Genomic DNA, 20,985 nt, shown 5'->3' on the forward strand with positions numbered 1-20,985 from the left:
TTTCAATGCTTGAAATAAAGTAATATGTCATATTGACATTTAATATTTGAATTAAATTTGTATAACATATTGAAGTAATTGTGATTAAAGTTTTTTTCCCTAAGTGTGAGAAGTTTACTATTTGTTTCACATTTATCATTTCATGAATGCTTAATGTGTATGAATTCACCTTTTCTCTCGAGAAAACATTGTGTGAACCATGAATTTCATGTGCTTGCTAACCCGGTTGACATACTTAAGTTATAATTGTTTTTGAAAAGGAAGAAAATGATGTACTATAAAGTTTTTTCTTTGTGACTTGTTTAATCTTGTTAATGTCCTTTTCTAAATATTATTCAACTTTACTAACAAGTATTCATAGTTTGGTATTCTTTTGAATACAACTTGAATGTAACTTAAGCTATCTTTGAATTCCTTAAATTACAAAGGATTATCTTTTTTTGACTTACGTGAGTTGTAAGAAGGTACAGATCACATTAGGATCACGTTTGGTATTTCTGCATACTACATAATGTAGAATTTTACAAATTTTAAAACACTGTTATTGGTATAATCTTTCTTGAACCCCATAACCTTACAGTAGGAATAGAAGGTATTGCTACAATGCACATATGACTCAGTAAGACTAAACCATGCACGCAACTAATTACCTCCCACCACACCCACTCCAGTACTCTTGCCTGGCAAATCCCATGGATGGAGGAGCCTGGTAGGCTGCAGTCCATGGGGTCGCTAGGAGTCGGACACGACTGAGCGACTTCACTTTCACTTTTCACTTTTCACTTTTATGCACTGGAGAAGGAACTGGCAACCCACTCCAGTGTTCTTGCCTGGAGAATCCCAGGGACGGCGGAGCCTGGTGGGCTGCCATCTATGGGGTCGCACAGAGTCGGACATGACTGAAGCAACTTAGCAGCAGCAGCAGCAGCATACCTTCACCTCGGTGCTCACTATTTCCTTCATGATTTCATAGCAGTAGACATTGTTACCATACTTTTAAATGTGTACTTTTATCTTTTGGCCCTCCCTTAAAACTAAAGTAAAGCATATTTGTAATGTTCATGTGCTGTTTGACCTTAAAGCTCATCTTCTGACGTAAAATAATGACTTAGTGAAAATTTTTTGCTTCTCGTTGTAAAGCATGCTTCCTGATATGTTTTCTAATAATACTACCTAAATGGGATGTTTTAATTTATTTGAGTGAATAGTTCTCCTTGATTTGAAGAATATAGAGCAATCTAATTTCTATTATTTTCTTTGTGCTTGTATTAATTTCTACTATTAACATTAGTTATTTTTTACCTCTAGGTGTTCATATACCTATTTTTATTAATACTTCTTAAAGAGGAGCATTCAGATTTCAAAATGGATTCAATTTACAGTTCATAGTTCAGAAAATAGGGATCTGCTTTACAGTGTGCTATGAATGTTGCTGTCCCTAATTGTCTGCATAAAAAATTTATTTCCTGAAAATGCTTCCTAAGTACTTTATAATTCATGAGAAATCATTAAATTTTTATAAAATTTATTTTTCCTGGATTCCCTTATGAGATGATTTTCCTACCTCAGTGTATATTTTAAGTCTATAAATTAAGGATGTTTTTAAGAGTATTTTGTCATCACAAAATACTCAGTACCTTTTCCTGAATGATAAACTTGCTTATTCACAGTGATTAAAATTTTGAGGAAAAGTCTAAATAAAATGCAAGAAGGAAAAAACATTATTCTAGATTTCTTTTAATCTAGAAATTCTTACTTCAATAAATAATTCTTTACTTTTACTTGCCATATGCCAGATATCATACAATACTAATTAATATCCTCCTGATTTTGGCTGCTCTCAAGAGTACTTTTTGTCTATATTTTGTATACAATATGCTTCATTAATTTGCAAAGCTTATTGAATTTGGGTCTTTTTTCCCCCTGAAATTTTAAATTGTCTTTTTACAGCTTTAAGACTCAAAGCATAATTATATAATTCACTGTTTGATCATCTTTGATCATTTAATAGTTACCTTTCCTCAGGCACAATCATTGATTATAAATTCTCATGCTGGGTACTTGTGTGTCTTGAAGACAAATGACAAACACTGCTTTGTCACCTGCAGCAATCACTTTATTAAACTAATAAAACCTTATCCATTTAGATACTTATCAAGTGGGCAAAATATATTCTGTTTTAATTTAACATTTTTGTCTTAAGAGCCCAGAAAAATGTTCAATGCTTTGAGAATAGTCATGGTACTATGAAAGTAATGACCACATTGATTTCTATATTTGTGTACCCTGAGACAGTTACCAGCAGTTTCAGACACTGAGATGGGGTAGCCATCTCACCTTTTCTGAGTTAACATAGGATAGCTTGGTCACTACATAGGTGGAGTGTGTACATCCATACCTTTACCCTCATTCTTTCATTTCTGATTATCTGCTGATAGTTCCTGACTTTAATTTTGTTGATTTCAACCTTAGGGAGGGCTTGCAGATAGCTCAGTGGTAAAAGTAAACACCTGCCAATGCAGGAGCTGCAGGAGATGTGGGTTGAATCAGGAAGGTCCCCTGGAGGAGAAAATGGCAACACAATTCAATATTCTTAGCTGGAAAATCGCACAGACACAGGAGCCTGGTGGGCTGCAGTGCATAGGGTCCAACAGAATTGGCCACACCTGAACACACATGCATAACATAACATATGTGTTTATGTAGGGTTCTTGGAGGGGTGGAAAGGTGTGATAGCCCTCTGTAACAGTACTGTCAAATTTTTTTGTGATGATCTAAATGTTCTGTGTTACTGTATTGAACAACAGAGAAACCACTAGTCACATGTGGCTTTTGAGCACTTGATATGGGGCCATTGTGACTGAAAACTTGAATTTCTAAATTTCATTTAATTGTCTGTATTGTCAAAGCTATGGTTTTCCCAGTATTCATGTATGGATGTGAGATTTGAACCATAAAGAAAGCTGAGTGCTGAAGAACTGATGCTTTTGAACTATGGCGTTGGAAAAGACTCCTGTGTTCCTTTGACAGCAAGCAGATCAAACCAATGAATCCTAAAGAAAATCAGTCCTGGTTATTCATTGGAAGGACTGATGCTGAAGCTGAAACTCCAATACTTTGGCCACCTGATGTGAAAAACTGACTCCTTGGAAAAGACACTGATGCTGGGAAAGATTGAAGGTGGGAGGAGAAGGGGATGACAGAGGATGAGATGTTTGGATGGCATCACCAACTCGATGGACATGAGTTTGAACAAGCTATAGGAGTTGGTGCAGGACAGGGATGCCTGGCGTGCTGCAGTCCATGGGGTCTCAAAGAGTTGGACGTGACTGAGCAACGGAACTGAACTGAGTTCAGTTTGTCACATATAGCTAGTGCCTGCCATATTGGAGAGTATAACTTCTTGAAGCTTGAAAGATAGTGGGAGATACAGAAAACTAATAAAAACGAAACACTAGAGAAATAAATAAAGGATAAGCACCCTGGTATGGGAGTCCAGAGGAAGGAATTTTAGTTTTGGTTCAGAAGGGACTTTATTAGAGAAGATCTTATTAAGACAATACTTTAAGGATGAAAAGAAACTTGAAGATGGAAAAGAGAGTATGGTTCTATGCGCTTCCTTAGCCAAGTAAAACAAGTCAAGATCATGAATACTCAGATACTATCATTTATATCTTTCAAAGGGAGAAGAAACTCATTGCTTTTATTTGTCCTCGGAATATGGAATGAAGCAGGGCAAAGGCTAATAGAGTTTTGCCAGGAGAACGCACTGGTCATAGCAAACACCCTCTTCCACCAACACAAGAGAAATCTACACATGGACATCACCAAAGTGTCAACACCGAAATCAGATTGATTATATTCTTTGCAGCCAAAGATGGAGAAGCTCTATACAGTCAGCAAAAACATGACCAGGAGCTGACTGTGGCTCAGATCATGAACTCCTTATTGCCAAATTCAGACTTAAATTGAAGAAAGTAGGGAAAACCACTAGACCATTCAGGTATGACCTAAATCAAATCCCTTATGATTATACAGTGAAAGTGAGAAATAGATTTAAGGGACTAGATCTGATAGAGTGCCTGATGAACTATGGACTGAAGTTCGTGATATTGTACAGGAGATGGGGATCAAGACCATCGCCATGGAAAAGAAATGCAAAAAAGTAAAATGGCTGTCTGGGGAGGCCTTACAAATAGCTGTGAAAAGAAGAGAAGCGAAAAGCAAAGGACAAAAGGAAAGATGTAAGCATCTGAATGCAGAGTTCCAAAGAATAGCAAGGAGAGATAAGAAATCCTTCCTCAGAGATCAATGCAAAGAAATAGAGGAAAACAACAGAATAGGAAAGACTAGAGATCTCTTCAAGAAAATCAGAGATACCAAGGGAACATTTCATGCAAAGATGGGCTCGATAAAGGACAGAAATGGTATGGACCTAATGGAAGCAGAAGATATTAAGAAGAGGTGGCAAGAATACACAGAAGAACTGTACAAAAAAGATCTTCACGACCAAGATAATCATGATGGTGTGATCACTGACCTAGAGCCAGACATCCTGGAATGGGAAGTCAAGTGGGCCTTAGAAAGCATCACTATGAACAAAGCTAGTGGAAGTGATGGAATTCCAGTTGAGCTATTTCAAATCCTGAAAGATGATGCTGTGAGAGCGCTGCACTCAATAGCCAGCAAATTTGGAAAACTCAGCAGTGGCCACAGGACTGGAAAAGGTCAGTTTTTATTCCAGTCCCAAAGAAAGGCAATGCCAAAGAATGCTCAAACTACCGCACAGTTGTACTCATCTCACACGCTAGTAAAGCAATGCTCAAAATTCTCCAAGCCAGACTTCAGCAATACGTAAACGTGAACTTCCAGATGTTCAAGCTGGTTTTCGAAAAGGCAGAGGAACCAGAGATCAAATTGCCAACATCCGCTGGATCACGGAAAAACATCTATTTCTGCTTTATTGACTATGCCAAAGCCTTTGACTGTGTGGACCACAATAAACTGTGGGAAATTCTGGAAGAGATGGGAATACCACACCACCTGACCTGCCTCTTGAGAAACCTGTATGCAGGTCAGGAAGCAACAGTTAGAACTGGACATGGAACAACAGACTGGTTCCAAATAGGAAAAGGAGTATGTCGAGGCTGTGTATTGTCACCCTGCTTATTTAACTTATATGCAGAGTACATCATGAGAAACACTGGGCTGGAAGAAGCACAAGCTGGAATCAAGATTGCTGAGAGAAATATCAATAACATCAGCTATGCAGATGACACCACCCTTATGGCAGAAAGTGAAGAGGAACTAAAGAGCCTCTTGATAAAAGTGAAAGAGGAGAGTAAAAAAGTTGGCTTAAAGCTCAACATTCAGAAAACGAAGATCATGGCATCTGGTCCCATCACTTCATGGGAAATAGATGGGGAAACAGTGGAAACAGTGACAGATTTTATTTTTTTGGGCTCCCAAGTCACTGCAGATGGTGATTGCAGCCATGAAATTAAAAGACGCTTACTCCTTGCTAGGAAAGTTATGACCAACCTAGACAGCATATTAAAAAGCAGAGACATTACTTTGCCAATAAAGGTCCATCTAGTCAAAGCTATGGTTTTTCCAGTGGTCACATATGGATGTGAGAGTTAGACTGTGAAGAAAGCTGAGTGGTGAAGAATTGATGCTTTTGAACTGCGGTGTTGGAGAAGACTCTTGAGAGTCCCTTGGACTGCAAGGAGATCCAACCAGTCCATTCTGAAGGAGATCAGCCCTGGGATTTGTTTTGAAAGAATGATGCTAAAGCTGAAACTCCAGTACTTTGGCCACCTCATGCAAAGAGTGACTCGTTTTAGAAGACTCTGATGCTGGGAGTGATTGGGGGCAAGAGGAGAAGGGGACGATAGAGGATGAGATGGCTCGATGGCATCACCGACTCGATGGACATGAGTTTGCGTGAACTCCGGGAGTTGGTGATAGACAGGGAGGCCTGGCGTGCTGCGATTCATGGGGTCACAGAGTCGGACACGACTGAGCAACTGAACTGAACTGAACCGATGTGTCGTTCTGTTCATTCTTTGTTCCTATTCATCTTATATTTCCAGGGAACTAGTAGTAGACATACTTGGCATATAACTTTATTAGCAGATTTTTGCAAAATTGAATTAATATCTGCTTGTCCTTGGAGTTTGTCTCCTTTTGTCATTTAATACTTAGTTAATGAGTATTCAAAAATGATTAAATTTTATTTTGAGTTAATAAGTAAAAATATGGCCTATATTCTCTTGGAATTGGTGCCTTAGTAATGACAGTATGTGTGGTGAAAGAAATGAAAACATGTTGACAGGAGCATGGTATCAATTTGTAAATCTTGGAGAAAGAAAAAGCATTTGGTGTTTTGAAAACTTATTGAATTAGAATGTGGCCTTAAGCGCTCTTTCATTGAGTGTCATGGAAGCATTTCCAAAGCGCAGTACAGTGGGATACAGTCTGTGAAATCCAGTCCCATAGAGGAAACCATTATTTGACTCTAAAATAAGATGGAAAACATTACAAAAGTCAATGCTAATACATTAACAAGCTTCCTATTATACGTCAGTTGTTTGTGAAGTATCAGTTAAGTATTTAACAGTCATGTTAACTGTATTACATTAATAATGATGAATTTTATCTATTTTGTTTCTTTAGAAAAAGTTACATTCTGCTTTGTTGTATCCTCTGTCTGTAAGCTGTAGCTTTCCCCATTAAAAAGTCTCTTGAAAAATATATAATCTCTGATTTTGGATTACAATGTGAATTAGTAGCATCATTTAAATTTTATATTTTATTCCAGGTCCAGCAATTTAAGCAGGATCCACGCCCAACAACATGTCTTCACTCCATTTTCAATGTACATACAGGAGATGAGATCCTCTCCTATGAGGAATACGGTCATCTTCAGGTAAAAAGAGAAGACTACACATTTTCTTCTGCATTTTTACTCTATATCATAGAATGTTTGAGGCTATTTACATTTTTAAAAAATTAGATTTACATTTTTTAAAGCTTAAATTGTTCAAAATGGAAGTAGAGAATCAGCCATGAAATGAAGAAATCCCAGTGGAACTGAATTAGTTATTGTGATTGCACATTAAATATTATTGCATTCTTGGTCCAAAAGCAAAAAGGGCAGCTGGAGGGATTAGAATACTACTCTCTAGAAGAACGGATCCTACAGCTCTTTCAGTGACAAAAGCTTGTGCTCATTATCCAATTTAGAGGAATTTCAATATTTAGGAACCAGAGAATAAAAGACAACTGACAGTAATATAACAACAAATCAGAAGTCTTTGTACGTGACAGTCCATTTCTAATACATCAGCCTTCAATGATGCTAAAAACGTACCACTAAAATGATAATTCCAAAAGACATTTTATATATATATATATAAATTTTATATGCTAACAATACACTGTAAAGGTTCATATTTTGTTTTCATTTTTTCTCTCATATCTGTGTACCCCTTTGCCTTGTTTCTAGTATACAAGTATTATATATGCTATTTATCTTTAATGGATTTTCTTCCTCTTCAGCGTTTGGTTCTGTTGTCTTTAGAATAGAATACTTACTATTCATATATTCCTTACTAAAATACGAGTATCTCCTTTTTAGAGTTCCTTTCTCTCTAGAGATCTGAAATGTCTTACTTTAGAATGACTCCTCCAAACACAGAAAGTTCAGTGTCCCCATTTCTACACAGCAGAAACTCTTAATGGTTACTTGTAACCAGTTCTATGGAGATTTAATGTTACATAAATATATGTAGTTGCTCAGCTGTATATATTTATATGTATATGTATATATAAATATGTATATATTTATACATAAATAAATATGTAGTTGCTCAGCTGTCTCATAATTTTTCAAATAATTAGGTTTTCTGTACCTTTTGCTTTCACAGATATGTTTGCTGTTTGACATAGGGTTTTTAGAAGATAACAATTCATTTATTTTTGTATTTCAGAATTTAAACTTAGTGCCTAGCACATAGTAGGTTTCAAATAAATGCTGGTCAACCTGTTATTTGGAAGCCCCGTACATTTTGCCACTTACTGATATTTTCTCACAGAAGCCTCTTAAAAATCATAGCAGAGAGTTCTTTGAGATATTGCTGTAGTTGGCTGTCAATAGAAATGAAATTTCTTTTTTTTTAATTTTATTTTATTTAACTTTACAATATTGTATTGGTTTTGCCATATATCAAAATGAATCTGCCACAGGTATACATGTGTTCCCCATCCTGAACCCTCCTTCGTCCTCCCTCCCCATGGAAATGAAATTTCTTTGAGATCATTTCTGACAGGCCAGTGTCAGTGCTCTATGAGAATATTTGGGTGACCCAATGGGATGAAGCTCTTGCTTACTATGTTCTGAGAAAAGTCACTTAAGAGTTAATGTTGGTCTATTATAAAACGCCTTAAACTAGAATCCTACATTTTCTTATGTGACCCACTTGGACCTTGATAAGACCCTGAAACCAACTGGACTTTGAGTGCTGGGAAGTCAAGAGACATTCAGGATAGTCCTGATTCCTGAGAGAGTTACCCCCACTGGCAGGCCCCGGTGGCACACAGCTGCTTTATCCAAGGAATCTAGGGCACAAATAATTTTCTGCCCCAACTTTCTGTCCGTTTTTCAGAAAGGATTGGAGGAGAATCAGCGAAGGCACAAGGCAGCAAGGCTGTTAGTGGATAATAATCTTCTGGGTTAGAATTGTATGATAAGAAAATTATGTCTTACCTCCTCTTTGTTTTTACCTCAAGTTAACTGTTTCCTGGCTAAATGAAAAATTTTCACTGCTTCTCATGTATTTGTTTATTGGATAACTTTATTGAGATATAATTCATATAATAAACAATTTGCCTATGTAAAGTATACAACTTTCAACATTGCAGAACATCTTCATCACCCCAGAGCGAAATCCAGTACCTGTTAGCAGTCACTCCTCAACTCCTTCAAAGACCCCCACTGTAGGCAATTACCAGTCTACTTTCTGTCTGTATGAACAAGCCTAGTTTGTACATTTCATATAAATGGAATCATATGCCATGTGGTCTAATGTGACTGATTTCTTTCTTTTAGTGTAATGTTTTCAAGGTTTGTCCATGTTGTGCTATTTATCTTTCACTGCTTATTTCCTCGAGAAAATGTATATAGCCCATTCAGAATTCTATGAGAGTATTTATTTTTGGTTAAAGGGGACATTATTGTCTTCTTTTGTTTGTTTTGTTTAGAGCATATAATGTTTATCTTTAATAGACTAATAAACTAAAAGAGCCTCATTTTTAGAATACTTTTTTTCATAAATATATTTTAAATGTTTGATTAATATATTCCTACAGTTGCTGATGTAAGTTCTGTGTTCTCTGAATACAGGATGTGCTACCTGTTCTTTATGGTGGCATAGTCCTAATGTCTTACTGTCCAATAATTTTTTCATTTACCTGCACTTAAATTGGATTCACATTACATAGCTGCCCAAGGGACAAAACTATTTCAAAGTAGAAGTGCTTAAATCTACAGTTTCAATATAAATCTTAGAAAGCAAATGTCATAAAAATACCCCTGATCAGCTTAACCATCACAGTGAATTTGAGGATTTTAGAGTTTTATATACAAAGCTGAGATTTTTATTATGAACTAAATCCACAGCTCCTTTAGTTTTTCATAGGAAAGAAAACAGTTAGATATGCTACTACAAGAGCAAATGACTTGTAATTTTAGCTTTTACATTTAATTTTGTACCATAGTATTTTTTTGGTTTTCTCTAACCTATTGTAGTGTTTGTTGGTTTTCAGATAAATGCAGTGTCCCTCTATCTCCTTTACCTTGTGGAAATGATTTCCTCAGGACTCCAGATTATCTACAACACTGATGAGGTATGATTTTCCCAAATTTTGTAGTGCTAAATTTCATCTCTGAGAATAACTTTTTTCTTTTACTTTTTAAAACTTATTTTTAATTGTGTAAATTGGGTTATTCTTAAATTCATATAGTCAGATAAGGGATTTTGAATGCTCAGCTGAAAAGTCTTTATATTATCAATGCAAAGCACTTTAAAAAATAAACAAAATATGTAACAGTTGTAAAACTCTACTGTGAAGGCTCTGTTTCAGGTATTCTGAAATAAAACCTTGTAACTTTCAGAAATTTTAGTAGCTATAAAAATAAAAGCCTTTCCAGATTTTCTCAGAATTATTGTCTTCTCTTCTTTTGTTGCTTTTTGTAACCCATCCTTTTAATAGTAAAAATTCATTTATCATGTTTTGTTATTTTTGTTTGACTTCAGTAGAGTTCTTAATTTTTTTCAAAAGATAAATATCATGTTCTTATTCTTATTAGGAAATTTGAAAATAACTCTATCACAAAGTTGAGAAATTTTTCATAGGCCCTAATGCTTGAAAAAACATACAGACAGACCCATATGCTAACATATTTTGAATTGTGTCACAGTTGAAGTAAAAAGCTATTATTATTGAGATGGTATATACATTGAGAAGGGCATCCCTGGTGGCACAGCGGTAAAGAGTCTGCCTGCAATGCAGGAGAGATGGATTTGATCTCTGGGTCAGGAAGATCCTCTGGAGAAAGAAATAGCAACCCACTCCAATATTCTTGCATGGGAAATCCCATGGACAAAGGAGTCTGGCGGACCACAGTCCATGGGGTCACAAAGAATCGGACACCACTTAGTGACTAAACCACCAACATATACAGTGAGAATTCTATCAAAGAGTAGATATATTATATAGTTATATATTAGTTATTATTTTTTCCTACAAAGAACAATTTATCATACTAAACAGTAAAGTCATCACTGGACTGCACTCGGAGTGCTATGAAATTGGTACATGTAGCCCTGCCCACCAGTAGTTCATAATCTTATACATCCACTGTGCCTTTTTAATACACATAAGTAAAACCTAATTAGAAATATAGGTAAATAATAAAGAAGCAATAATAATAATAACAGTAACTACTTATGGTTTCTTCTGTTTTATTTATCAAAGAACTGCATGTTTTTATTTCATCCAACTAGTTCTCAGTTTTTATAGTGTTGTGAAATAGTGGTGCTCAAATATTTTGGGTAGGGGAGGGGTTGGGAATCAGACCAATCTTATATATCTATTAACTAAATACAAAGTTCACCTAAGTCAGTCCTTCTGTTTATTAATAGAGAGAACTCATTTATATCTGTTGGAGGGGGCAAAGTAATGAACTACCACATGGTATTCTATGTTACATTCTATGACATACTCCATAAATAACCTAAAAGTCGATTAAAAGAAGCAGGAACTGTATCATTCGGAATGGCTCCTGAGAAACTTATTTTATTTAACATTAAAGAACCTCACATACTCCCATCAGTTCAGTTCAGTTCAGTCACTCAGTTGTGTCCCACTCTTTGTGAGTCTTTGGGCTGCAGCATGCCAGACTTCCCTGTCCATCACCAACTCCCGGAGCTTACTCAAACTCATGTCCATCGAGTAGGTGATGCCATCCAACCATCTCATCCTCTGTCGTCCCCTTCTCCTGCCTTCAATCTTTCCCAGCGTCAGGGTCTTTTCCATTGAGTCAGTTCTTCACATCAGGTGGCCACAGTACTGGAGTTTCAGCTTCAGCATCAGTCCTTCCAGTGAATATTCAGGACTGATTTCCTTTAGGATTGACTGGTTTGATCTCCTTGCAGTCCAAGGACTCTCAAGAGTCTTCTCCAACACCACAGTTCAAAAGCATCAATTCTTCAGCCCTCAGCTTTCTTTATAGTCTTTTTCACATCCATATATGACTACTGGAAAAATATGAGATTTTATTTTGTGTTTAATTTTTCCTTCCTTTTTGTGGAAAGGCTTCATTATATGAAAAGATTCATAATTCTTTAATAAAATAAGGGACCTTTTAGACTTTGATGTCCCCAAAACTATTAAGTCTTAAAGAACACTTTGAAAGTAAAGATTTACAAAGGGTGAAATTTTGTCTTTCCTATTACATTTTGGATTTGCTCTTATTTTTTATTAAACTATTAAAAAATGTTAATTGTATGTTGTGTGTTAGATTATATCTGCTAAATCATTATAAATGGAGATGGGGAAATGCCTGTATGTTTTTAATGTCCCTTTTCTAGTATTATGCTATTATATGACTCTATGGCAGAAAGTGAAGAGGAACTAAAAAGCCTCTTGATGAAAGTGAAAGTGGAGAGTGAAAAAGTTGGCTTGAAGCTCAACATTCAGGAAACGAAGATCATGGCATCTGGTCCCATCACTTCATGGCAAATAGATGTGGAAACAGTGTCAGACTTTATTTTTTGGGGCTCCAAAATCACTGCAGATGGTGACTGCAGCCATGAAATTAAAAGATGCTTACTCCTTGGAAGGAAAGTTATGACCAACCTAGATAGGATATTCAAAAGCAGAGACATTACTTTGCCAACAAAGGTCTGTCTAGTCAAGGCTATGGTTTTTCCTGTGGTCATGTATTGATGTGAGAGTTGGACTGTGAAGAAAGCTGAGCGCCAAAGAATTGATGCTTTTGAACTGTGGTGTTGGAGAAGACTCTTGAGAGTCCCTTGGACTGCAAGGAGATCCAACCAGTCCATTCTGAAGGAGATCAGTCCTGGGATTTCTTTGAAAGGAATGATGCTAAAGTTGAAACTCTAATACTTTGGCCACCTCATGCGAAGAGTTGACTCATTGGAAAAGACTCTGATGCTGGGAGGGATTGGGGGCAGGAGGAGAAGGGGACGACAGAGGATGAGATGGCTGGATGGCATCACTGACTTGATGGACGTGAGTCTGAGTGAACTCCGGGAGTTGGTGATGGACAGGGAGGCCTGGCGTGCTGCGATTCACGGGGTCGCAAAGAGTTGGACCAACTGAGTGACTGAACTGAACTGAACTGAACTGAATGATTGATCACAAGTCACAGTATCATGTCAGTTTTGAAAACAGAAACCTCAAACATTTTTCTACAAGCTTAAAATTTAAGTGGAAATAGGGGATAACACTAACTGGGGATAACTAATAGGGCATAACTAACTGGGGATAACATTTGGAGTGGTCATAGAACCAGTTGTACTGATGGAAATTTGTCAAATGATCCTGCAAAGTCCAGTTCCTTTAGATAAATATGTTTGAAGCCTTGTTTTTTCAAGAATGGTCAGATGATTATTTCTTTAGCTCTTTGGTAGAAGTGTGTAGGTTGTAAGCCTTCTACATAAAAATACTATACAAATCTGTAGGTGTCTGTTTCACATGAAACCTGGAAAAGTCTTTTTTGCCAACTGTGTATCATGTGCCATTTCCTTTTTATTTTGCAAAGATGCCTTTACCATCAAAACCCAGAAGATCTTTTCAAATGCTTTTAGATTGGATGACATGTGGAATTAATTTCTTACTATATAAACTACCTATTTCTGAGTAACAAATTGCCTCAGAGCTTAGTGGCTTAAAAGAGCAAACATTTATTATCTCATAGTTTCAGTGAGTCAGGAATTCAGGAGAAACTAATCAGGGTGTTGCTGACATGGAGTCTCTCATAAGTTGGATTCAAATAATCAGCCAGATTTACAGTTAACTGAAGGCTTTACTGAGCCTGGAAGGCCCTAGGATGGTTCGCTCACATGGTTGTGGGCAAGAGCCTCTCCATAGAGCTGCTTGAGTGCCTTTTCTATATGTCAGGTGGCTTTTTTCAGAGAAAGTGATTCCAAAGAGCAAAATGGAAGTACAGTGCTTTTTTTACGACCTAGTCTCAGAAGTCACCCTCCATCATTTTACAGTATCCTCTATTACATTGGTCAGTCTTAAATCAACGTGAGAGGGGACTGCACAGGGCATAAATAGCAAGCATTGGGTCTGATTGGGAGCCAGCATACTAAGCAATGATTTCTAGGTGACCTTTGTTAGATACTTTAAGATATGGTTTTTTCTCTTATATATTGAGACTTTAATTTTAAAGATAGGTTTTTAACTTATTTAGTGAGTTTTGACTTTTGCTTTTTTTGCATGTTTTCTCCTTAAAATACTGCAGACCTTTTTTTTTTTTGCTTCTGTTTATTGTGTGGGTACTTTTGTGTTACAGACTATCTTTTGATGTGAAATGGTTTTCAAGCTGAACTTGAGGGTTTCTGTCTTTTAATAGAATAAATCTCTATAATTATTAAGGTGTTACAAGGTATTCTTAGTTCGTGCTTTTCAACAATGTACACACAAAAATGAATAGGTTACTCAAAACTATTTATAGATGTTTTCCTCTAAGAATAAAAAGGTATTATTATTCTTGTTTCTCTAATTTATAGGAAGCAATAACAATGATAATAGTAGTAGTTAACTCTTAACATAATAACATAACACTTACATAATAGCATTTATTCCTTGCTATCATTGTTCAAAGTACTTTGCACATATAAACAATTTTAATCGTCACAAAACTATCGACTTGGTATAGTTATTATCTTCCTTTCACAAATGATGAAAATAATGGAGAGTCAAGAAGTAACTTGTCCAGGATCACACAAATAGTCATTGACAGCTCTGGGATTTAAACTATGTGGTCTGGCGCCAGAGTCCATTCATTCTATTGAAAGTGTTCTATCTCTGCTTATTCTGTACAGATATGAGTGACACATGTCATGTGACATCTTCATGTTCAAGTATTGAGGGCAACCAGGCTGACTCAGAGTTTGCCTGTTTATTCATGTTTTGCACGTTCACTCAGTCATGCATTCTTGCATGAACCATGCTTATTTGGCAAACATTTATTGAGTTTCTAAAATAGACCAAATAGAATATAGCAGTGAAAAAAGATATTAGTCTATAATGCCATGAAATTTGTATTATAATAAGGAAAACAGAATTAATAAATATTTAAATATAGGCTATAATGTCCAGAAGTGATACTTAATTTTTTTTAAGCATGTAAGGGGGAAAATAGAAAATAAAACCATAAAACTGTTTTAAGTAGAGTTTATCAGGACAGGCTTTTCTGGAAAAGAGCTTTTGAGCAAATACCTGGATGAAATAAGGAAACAGGTTATGCAAGCGATGGTAGTTATTGGTTAATGTGTCATAGAAACATGGCAAAAATGCCACTAGGTTTAAATTGCTTTATACATTTCTTAGGTAAACTGCGTTAGTTATGCTCATCTCTTCTTTTACATGTTGTACGTTTTTTGTCTGATATGTTCATTAAGTTTGCAAATGTGATTGTGAATTTATTTTTCTCCATTTAGTTCTGTAACTTTCTGATTTATTAGTATGTATGTATGTGTGTGTACTTGTACATGAATATGTATGTTGTATCTATAGTATGTATAATATATACACACATATGTATGTGTATTTGTTTTTATAAAATTACAGGCACATGATTTGAAATTATTGTACTTTTTAGCTGGAAATATCCCATTTTAATTCCTATTAAATTTCTTTGTTAAAATTTATCTTGAGAGACCAGTTTCTTTTCATTAGTGTTTGTATGGCATTTCTAAAACTTTCATTTATTTTCAAACTGTGTTCTTATTTGTATCTGGTATCTTTTGTAAGCATCATATAGTTATTATTTTTTAAATCTAGTCTGGCAATCTTTTTCTTTTAATTGGAGTACTTAATTCATATACATTTAATGTAAATATTGATATATCTTGGTTTAAGTCTTTTATCTTTGTTTGTTATTGGCCTGATATATTCTTTGTACCCTTTTTTCCTTCTTACATTTTTTTTTGATTTATTGAATTTGTTGTTATGCCAGTTGTTATATTATTTTATAGTGGCTAGGAAAGGACAGCAACTTCAGAGTCTACTCAAATTTATACTTTGACTGCTTTCAGTTCAGTTCAGTTGCTCAGTCGTATCCAACTCTTTGCAACCCCATGAACTGCAGCACACCAGGCTTCCCTGTCCATCACCAACTCCTGGATCTTACTCAAATTCATGTCTGTAGAGTCAGTAATGCCATCCAACCATCTCATCCTCTCTTGTCCCCTTCTTCTTCTGCCTTCAATCTTTCCCAGCATCAGGGTCTTTTCCAAGGAGTCAGTTCTTTGCATCAGGTGGCCAAAGTATTGGAGTTTCAGCTTCACCCTCAGTCCTCCCAGTGAATATTTAGGACTGATTTCCTTTCAGATGGACTGGTTTGATCTCTTTGCCATCCAAGGGACTCTCAAGAGTCTTCTTCAACACCACAGTTCACAAGCATCAATTCTTCGGCACTCAATTTTCTTTATAGTCCAACTCTCACATCCATTCATGACTACTGGAAAAACTATAACTTTGACTAGACGGACCTTTGTTGGCAAAGCAATGTCTCTGCTTTTTAATACACTATTAAGTTTGTCATAGCTTTTCTTCCAAGGAGGCAATCGTCTTTTAATTTCATGGCTGCAGTCACCATCTGCAGTGATTTTGGAGCCTAAAAAAATGAAGTCTCTCACTGTTTCTATTGTTTCCCCATCTATTTGCCATGAAGTGATGGGACCAGATCCCATGTCTTAGTTTTCTGAATATTGAGTTTTAAGCCAACTTTTTTCACTCTCCACTTTCACTTTCATCAAGAGGCTCTTTAGTTCTTCTTAGCTTTCTGCTTTACAGATGATTTAAGAACCTTACCACATTTTAGCTCTACGTACCTACTTATTACCTACAATTGTGGTTTTGTTTGCATTTATTTTCATACTACATGTATTTTTAAACTGAACAGAATCTCAATATTATTGATGTTTACATCAATATTGAACTGTATATTCATTCATATACATATACCTGTGTGTTAGTCATTCAGTTGTGTCCGACTCTTTTTGACCCCCATGGTCTGTTAGCCTATCAGGCTCCTCTTTCCATGGGATTCTCCAGGCAAGAATACTGGAGTGGGTTGCCAATTCCTTCTCCAGGGGATATTCCTAACCCAGGGATTGAACTCAGGTCTCCCGCAATCAGACAGACTCTTTACAACTGTACATATACCTACCCATGTACCATTATGACAATCACCTTTCTTTCCTGGGATATTCTGTCTGGGATCATTGTCCATTCCTTATTTTTTTTTTTAATATCTTTGTTTCCATTTTAATTTTAAATATATTTTAGGTTGACAGATATTTTCTTTCAACACTTTAAATATGTTGTTATTAGGCTTCCATTGTTTTTGTTAATAAATCAGCTTGAATTCCATTGTTTTTATGAAAATATTGTCTACTCGGGCTGCTTTAAAATTTGTATTTGATTTTTATTAGTTTCACTAAGATGTGCTAGCTGTGCTGTTCTTTGTATTTATCCTCCATGGGGCATGTGGAAGTTTTCAAATATTCTAGTTTAATATCTTTGATAAGATTTGGGAAGTTCTCACCTAGGGTCTACTGAAATATTGTTTGTGCTGCATTTCTTTTTCTTTTACCAAGCTACTTGTATATTCAACCCTTACACTTTGTCCGATATCTTTTTATCTCCTTTTTTCTGTCCTTTTCCTTATCCCTTTTACTATTTTTATAAATATGTTCAAACCAAAGAATGGTCAAACTACCACACAATTGCACTCATCTCATACACTAGCAAAGTAATGCTCAAAATTCTCCAAGTGAGGCTTCAATAGTACGTGAATTGAGAACTTCCAGATATTCAAGCTGGATTTAGAAAAGGCAGAGGAACCATAGATCAAATTGCCCACATCTGTTGGATCACAGAAGAAGCAAGAGAGTTCCAGAAAAACATCTACTTCTGGTTTATTGACTACACCAAAGCCTTTGACTGTGTGGATCACAACAAACTGTGGAAAATTCTTAAAGACATGGGAGTACCAGCCCACCTTACCTGTCTCCTGAAAAATCTGTATTCTGGTCAAGAAGCAACAGTTGGAACCGGACATGAAACAACAGACTGGTTCCAAATTGGGGAAGGAGTATGTCAAGACTGTATTTTGTCACCCTGCTTATTTAATTTATATACAGAGTACATCATGTGAAATTCCGAGCTGGATGAAGCATGAGCTGGAATCAAGATTGCCGGGAGAAATATCAATAAACTCAGATACACAGATGACACCACCCTTATGGCAGAAAGTGAAGAAGAACCAAAGAACCTCTTGCTGAAAGTGAAAGAGGAAAGTGAAAAAGCTGGCTTAAAACTCAACATTCAAAAAACTAGGATCATGGCATCTGGTCCCATCACTTCGTGGCAAATAGATAGGGAAACAGTGGAAACAGTGAGAGACTTTGTTTTCTTGGGCTCTAAAATCACTGCAGATGGTGACTGCAGCCATGAAATTAAAAGACGCTTGCCTCCTTGGAAGAAAAGCTATGACAAATCTAGACAGTGTATTAAAAAGCAGAGACTTTGCTTTGCCAATAAAGGTCTGTCTAGTCCAAGCTGTGGTTTTTCCAGTAGTCATGTATGGATGTGAGAGTTGGACTATAAAGAAAGCTGAATTACGAAGAATTGATGCTTTTGAGCTGTGGTGTTGGAAAAGACTTTTGCGAGTCCTTTGGACTGCAAGGAGATCAAACCAGTCAATCCTAAAGGAAGTCAGTCCTGAATATTCATTGGAAGGACTGATGCTGAAGCTGAAACTCCAGTACTCTGGTCACCTGATGTGAAGAACTGACTCCTTGGAAAAGACTCTGATGCTGGGAAAGATTGAAGGCAGAAGAAGGGGATGACAGAGGCTGAGATGGCTGGATGGCATCACTGACTCAATGGACATGAGTTTGAGCAAACTCCAGGAGTTGGTGATGGACAGGGAGGCCTGGCGTCCATGGGGTTGCAAAGAGTTGGACACGACTGAGCGACTGAACTGAACTTTGATTTGGAATTTTTTTGCTTTTTTATCTTCACATTCATCATTTATATGTTCTTATTGACTGTAATCCAAATTCTCTTATTTTAAATCAATCTAAAATATGTGGTGGGTAAATATTGCTTTGTCATGTAAGATAATTTTTTTATACTGCTTCATTCCATTTTCTAGTTTTTGTTGGGGATTTTCACATCAGTGCTCTTAATGGATATTGGTGTATATTTTGTTGTTTTTGTTTCTTTGTATAACATCTTTGACTTTGGTATTAGTTTAATAAAGTCCTCATTCAATTGGTTAGGAAGCATTTCTTCCTCTTTCTTAGAAGATTTTGTGAAGGATTTGTATTAATTCTTGTTTAAACATTTGGTAGAATTCATTGATGAAGCTGGCTATTGTTGTTTAGTCACTAATTTGTGTCTGACTCTTTTGTAACCTCCTAGACTGTAGCCTCTGAGGTTCCTCTGCCAGTGTTATTTCCCAGGCAAGAATATTGTAGTCGATTGTCATTTCCTCCTCCAAGGGATCTTCCTGAGCTAGGGATCAAACCCAGGTCTCATGCATTGCAGCAGATTCTTTACCATCTGAGCCACCGTGAAGCCTGAAGTTGACTGGGTTTGGGTTTCCTTGCTGTGAGGATTTTTGATCATTGTTTCAGTGTCTATTCAGATTTTTTTTTTTTGAGTCAGTGTTGGAAGTTTGTGTCTTTCCAGGACTTTGTCCATTTCATCTAGGTTATGAATCCTTTTTTTCCCTCCAAAGTTGGCTTTAATATCTCCTCTTCCGTTCCTTACTTTAGTAATTTAAATCATACCTCCTCTTTTACTTGGTCAGTTTGGATAAAGATTTATCAGTTTTATTGATGTTTTCTAAGAATCAACTTTTGGTTTTACTGATTTACTGTTTTTCTGTTTTCTATTTTATTTATTTCCTTTGTGCTCCTTATTATTTCCTTTCTTCTGGTTTGAAGGGGTTTATTTTGCTCTTATTTTTCTAGCTTCTTAAGGTAGAAGATGAGGTTATTGATTTGAGATCATTCTGCTTTTCAGATACAGACATTTGTGGTTATAAATTTCTCTCTCCAGCCTGCTCAGCTGCATCCCATTATTTTTGTTATATTACAGTTTTATGTTCATTCATCTCAATATATTTTCTAATTTCCCTTGTGATGTGTTCTTTGACCCCTTGGTTGTTTAGCGGGCTATTGTTTCATTTTCATATATTGGTGAATTTTCCAAATTTTCTTCTGTTACTGATTTGTAATTTCATTCCATGGTAATTCAAGAATAATTTGGAGCGATTTTAGTATAATTATGGAATTCAATAATTTGATATAATTATTGAATACAATTCTTATTATTAACCTTTTCAACTCATTTTTTAAAATTTTGGTTCCTTACTGTAATTTGTACATCTTTACTGATTCTCTGTATTAGTGAGATGTTGTTCTCACCAAATCATCTTTAGTTCTTTGTAGGTGTGTGTAACTCTCCTTTAACCTTTGCTTCCTAGTTTTGCAAAGCTTTAAGTTCAGATGGAGGTGTGAGATTATGTCTCAGGTCTTTTCTAATTATAAGCACAACTGTGTGCTGTGCTTAGTCGCTCATTCATGTCCGACTCTTTGTGACCCCATGGACTGTAGCCCACCAGGCTCCTCTGTCCATTGAATTCTCCAGGCAAGAATACTGGAGTGGAATGCCATGCCCTCCTCCAGGGGATCTTCCTGACCCAGGAGTTGGACTGGGGTCTCCTGCATTGCAGGTGGATTCTTTACCAGATAAGCTGCGAGGGAAGCACAGCTGTACACACGTGCATATCCTTACGGCTTCCCAGGAATGTACTGGAGATTTACACAGCCCACTGTGGACTTCTCATGGCCCATCTTTTAAAAAGAAAGTTTTTAGATAGTTTAAATATTAAATTGTTGCACTCATTATGCCTAGGCAGCTATGTAATATATGCCTAGGGGAAAGGCTGTATGCATTGTACAAGCTCCAGGTCAGATCATTTAAAGAAAACCTCTCTGAGTGAATGTATCCAGGAAGCTGTCAGACTCTTCAAATAGTGACAGTTTACCAAGGCAGTGATTTGGGTGAGTTCCATACCTTTTTTGTTCCTTCTGGTGGCTTTAGTCTGCTAATTTTCACAACTACTATGAGGCTACAATAAAGCAA

General features: G+C 36.3%; 1 protein-coding gene across 10 annotated transcripts in view; it reads left to right on the top strand.

Annotated features, from left to right (window-relative positions):
- Nucleotides 1-20,985, top strand: part of PHKB (phosphorylase kinase regulatory subunit beta) — a 227,997-nt gene that overhangs the window by 45,524 nt on the left and 161,488 nt on the right. For all 10 annotated transcript variants that reach the window (XR_015145436.1, XR_015145437.1, XR_015145433.1 and 7 more), the window contains 2 exons: nt 6,824-6,931; nt 9,829-9,909. Coding sequence is in view for 5 of the 10 variants with exons in the window: in XM_086350564.1 (XP_086206690.1) it covers nt 6,824-6,931; nt 9,829-9,909 (189 nt within the window). In the remaining 5 variants the exon portion in view is untranslated. The remainder of the gene's footprint in view (nt 1-6,823; nt 6,932-9,828; nt 9,910-20,985) is intronic.

This window comes from Bos grunniens, chromosome 18 (genome assembly GCF_055505025.1).
Source record: "Bos grunniens cultivar Pamir isolate PY7600 chromosome 18, Bosgru_T2T1.0, whole genome shotgun sequence".
Classification (NCBI taxonomy): domain Eukaryota; kingdom Metazoa; phylum Chordata; class Mammalia; order Artiodactyla; family Bovidae; genus Bos; species Bos grunniens.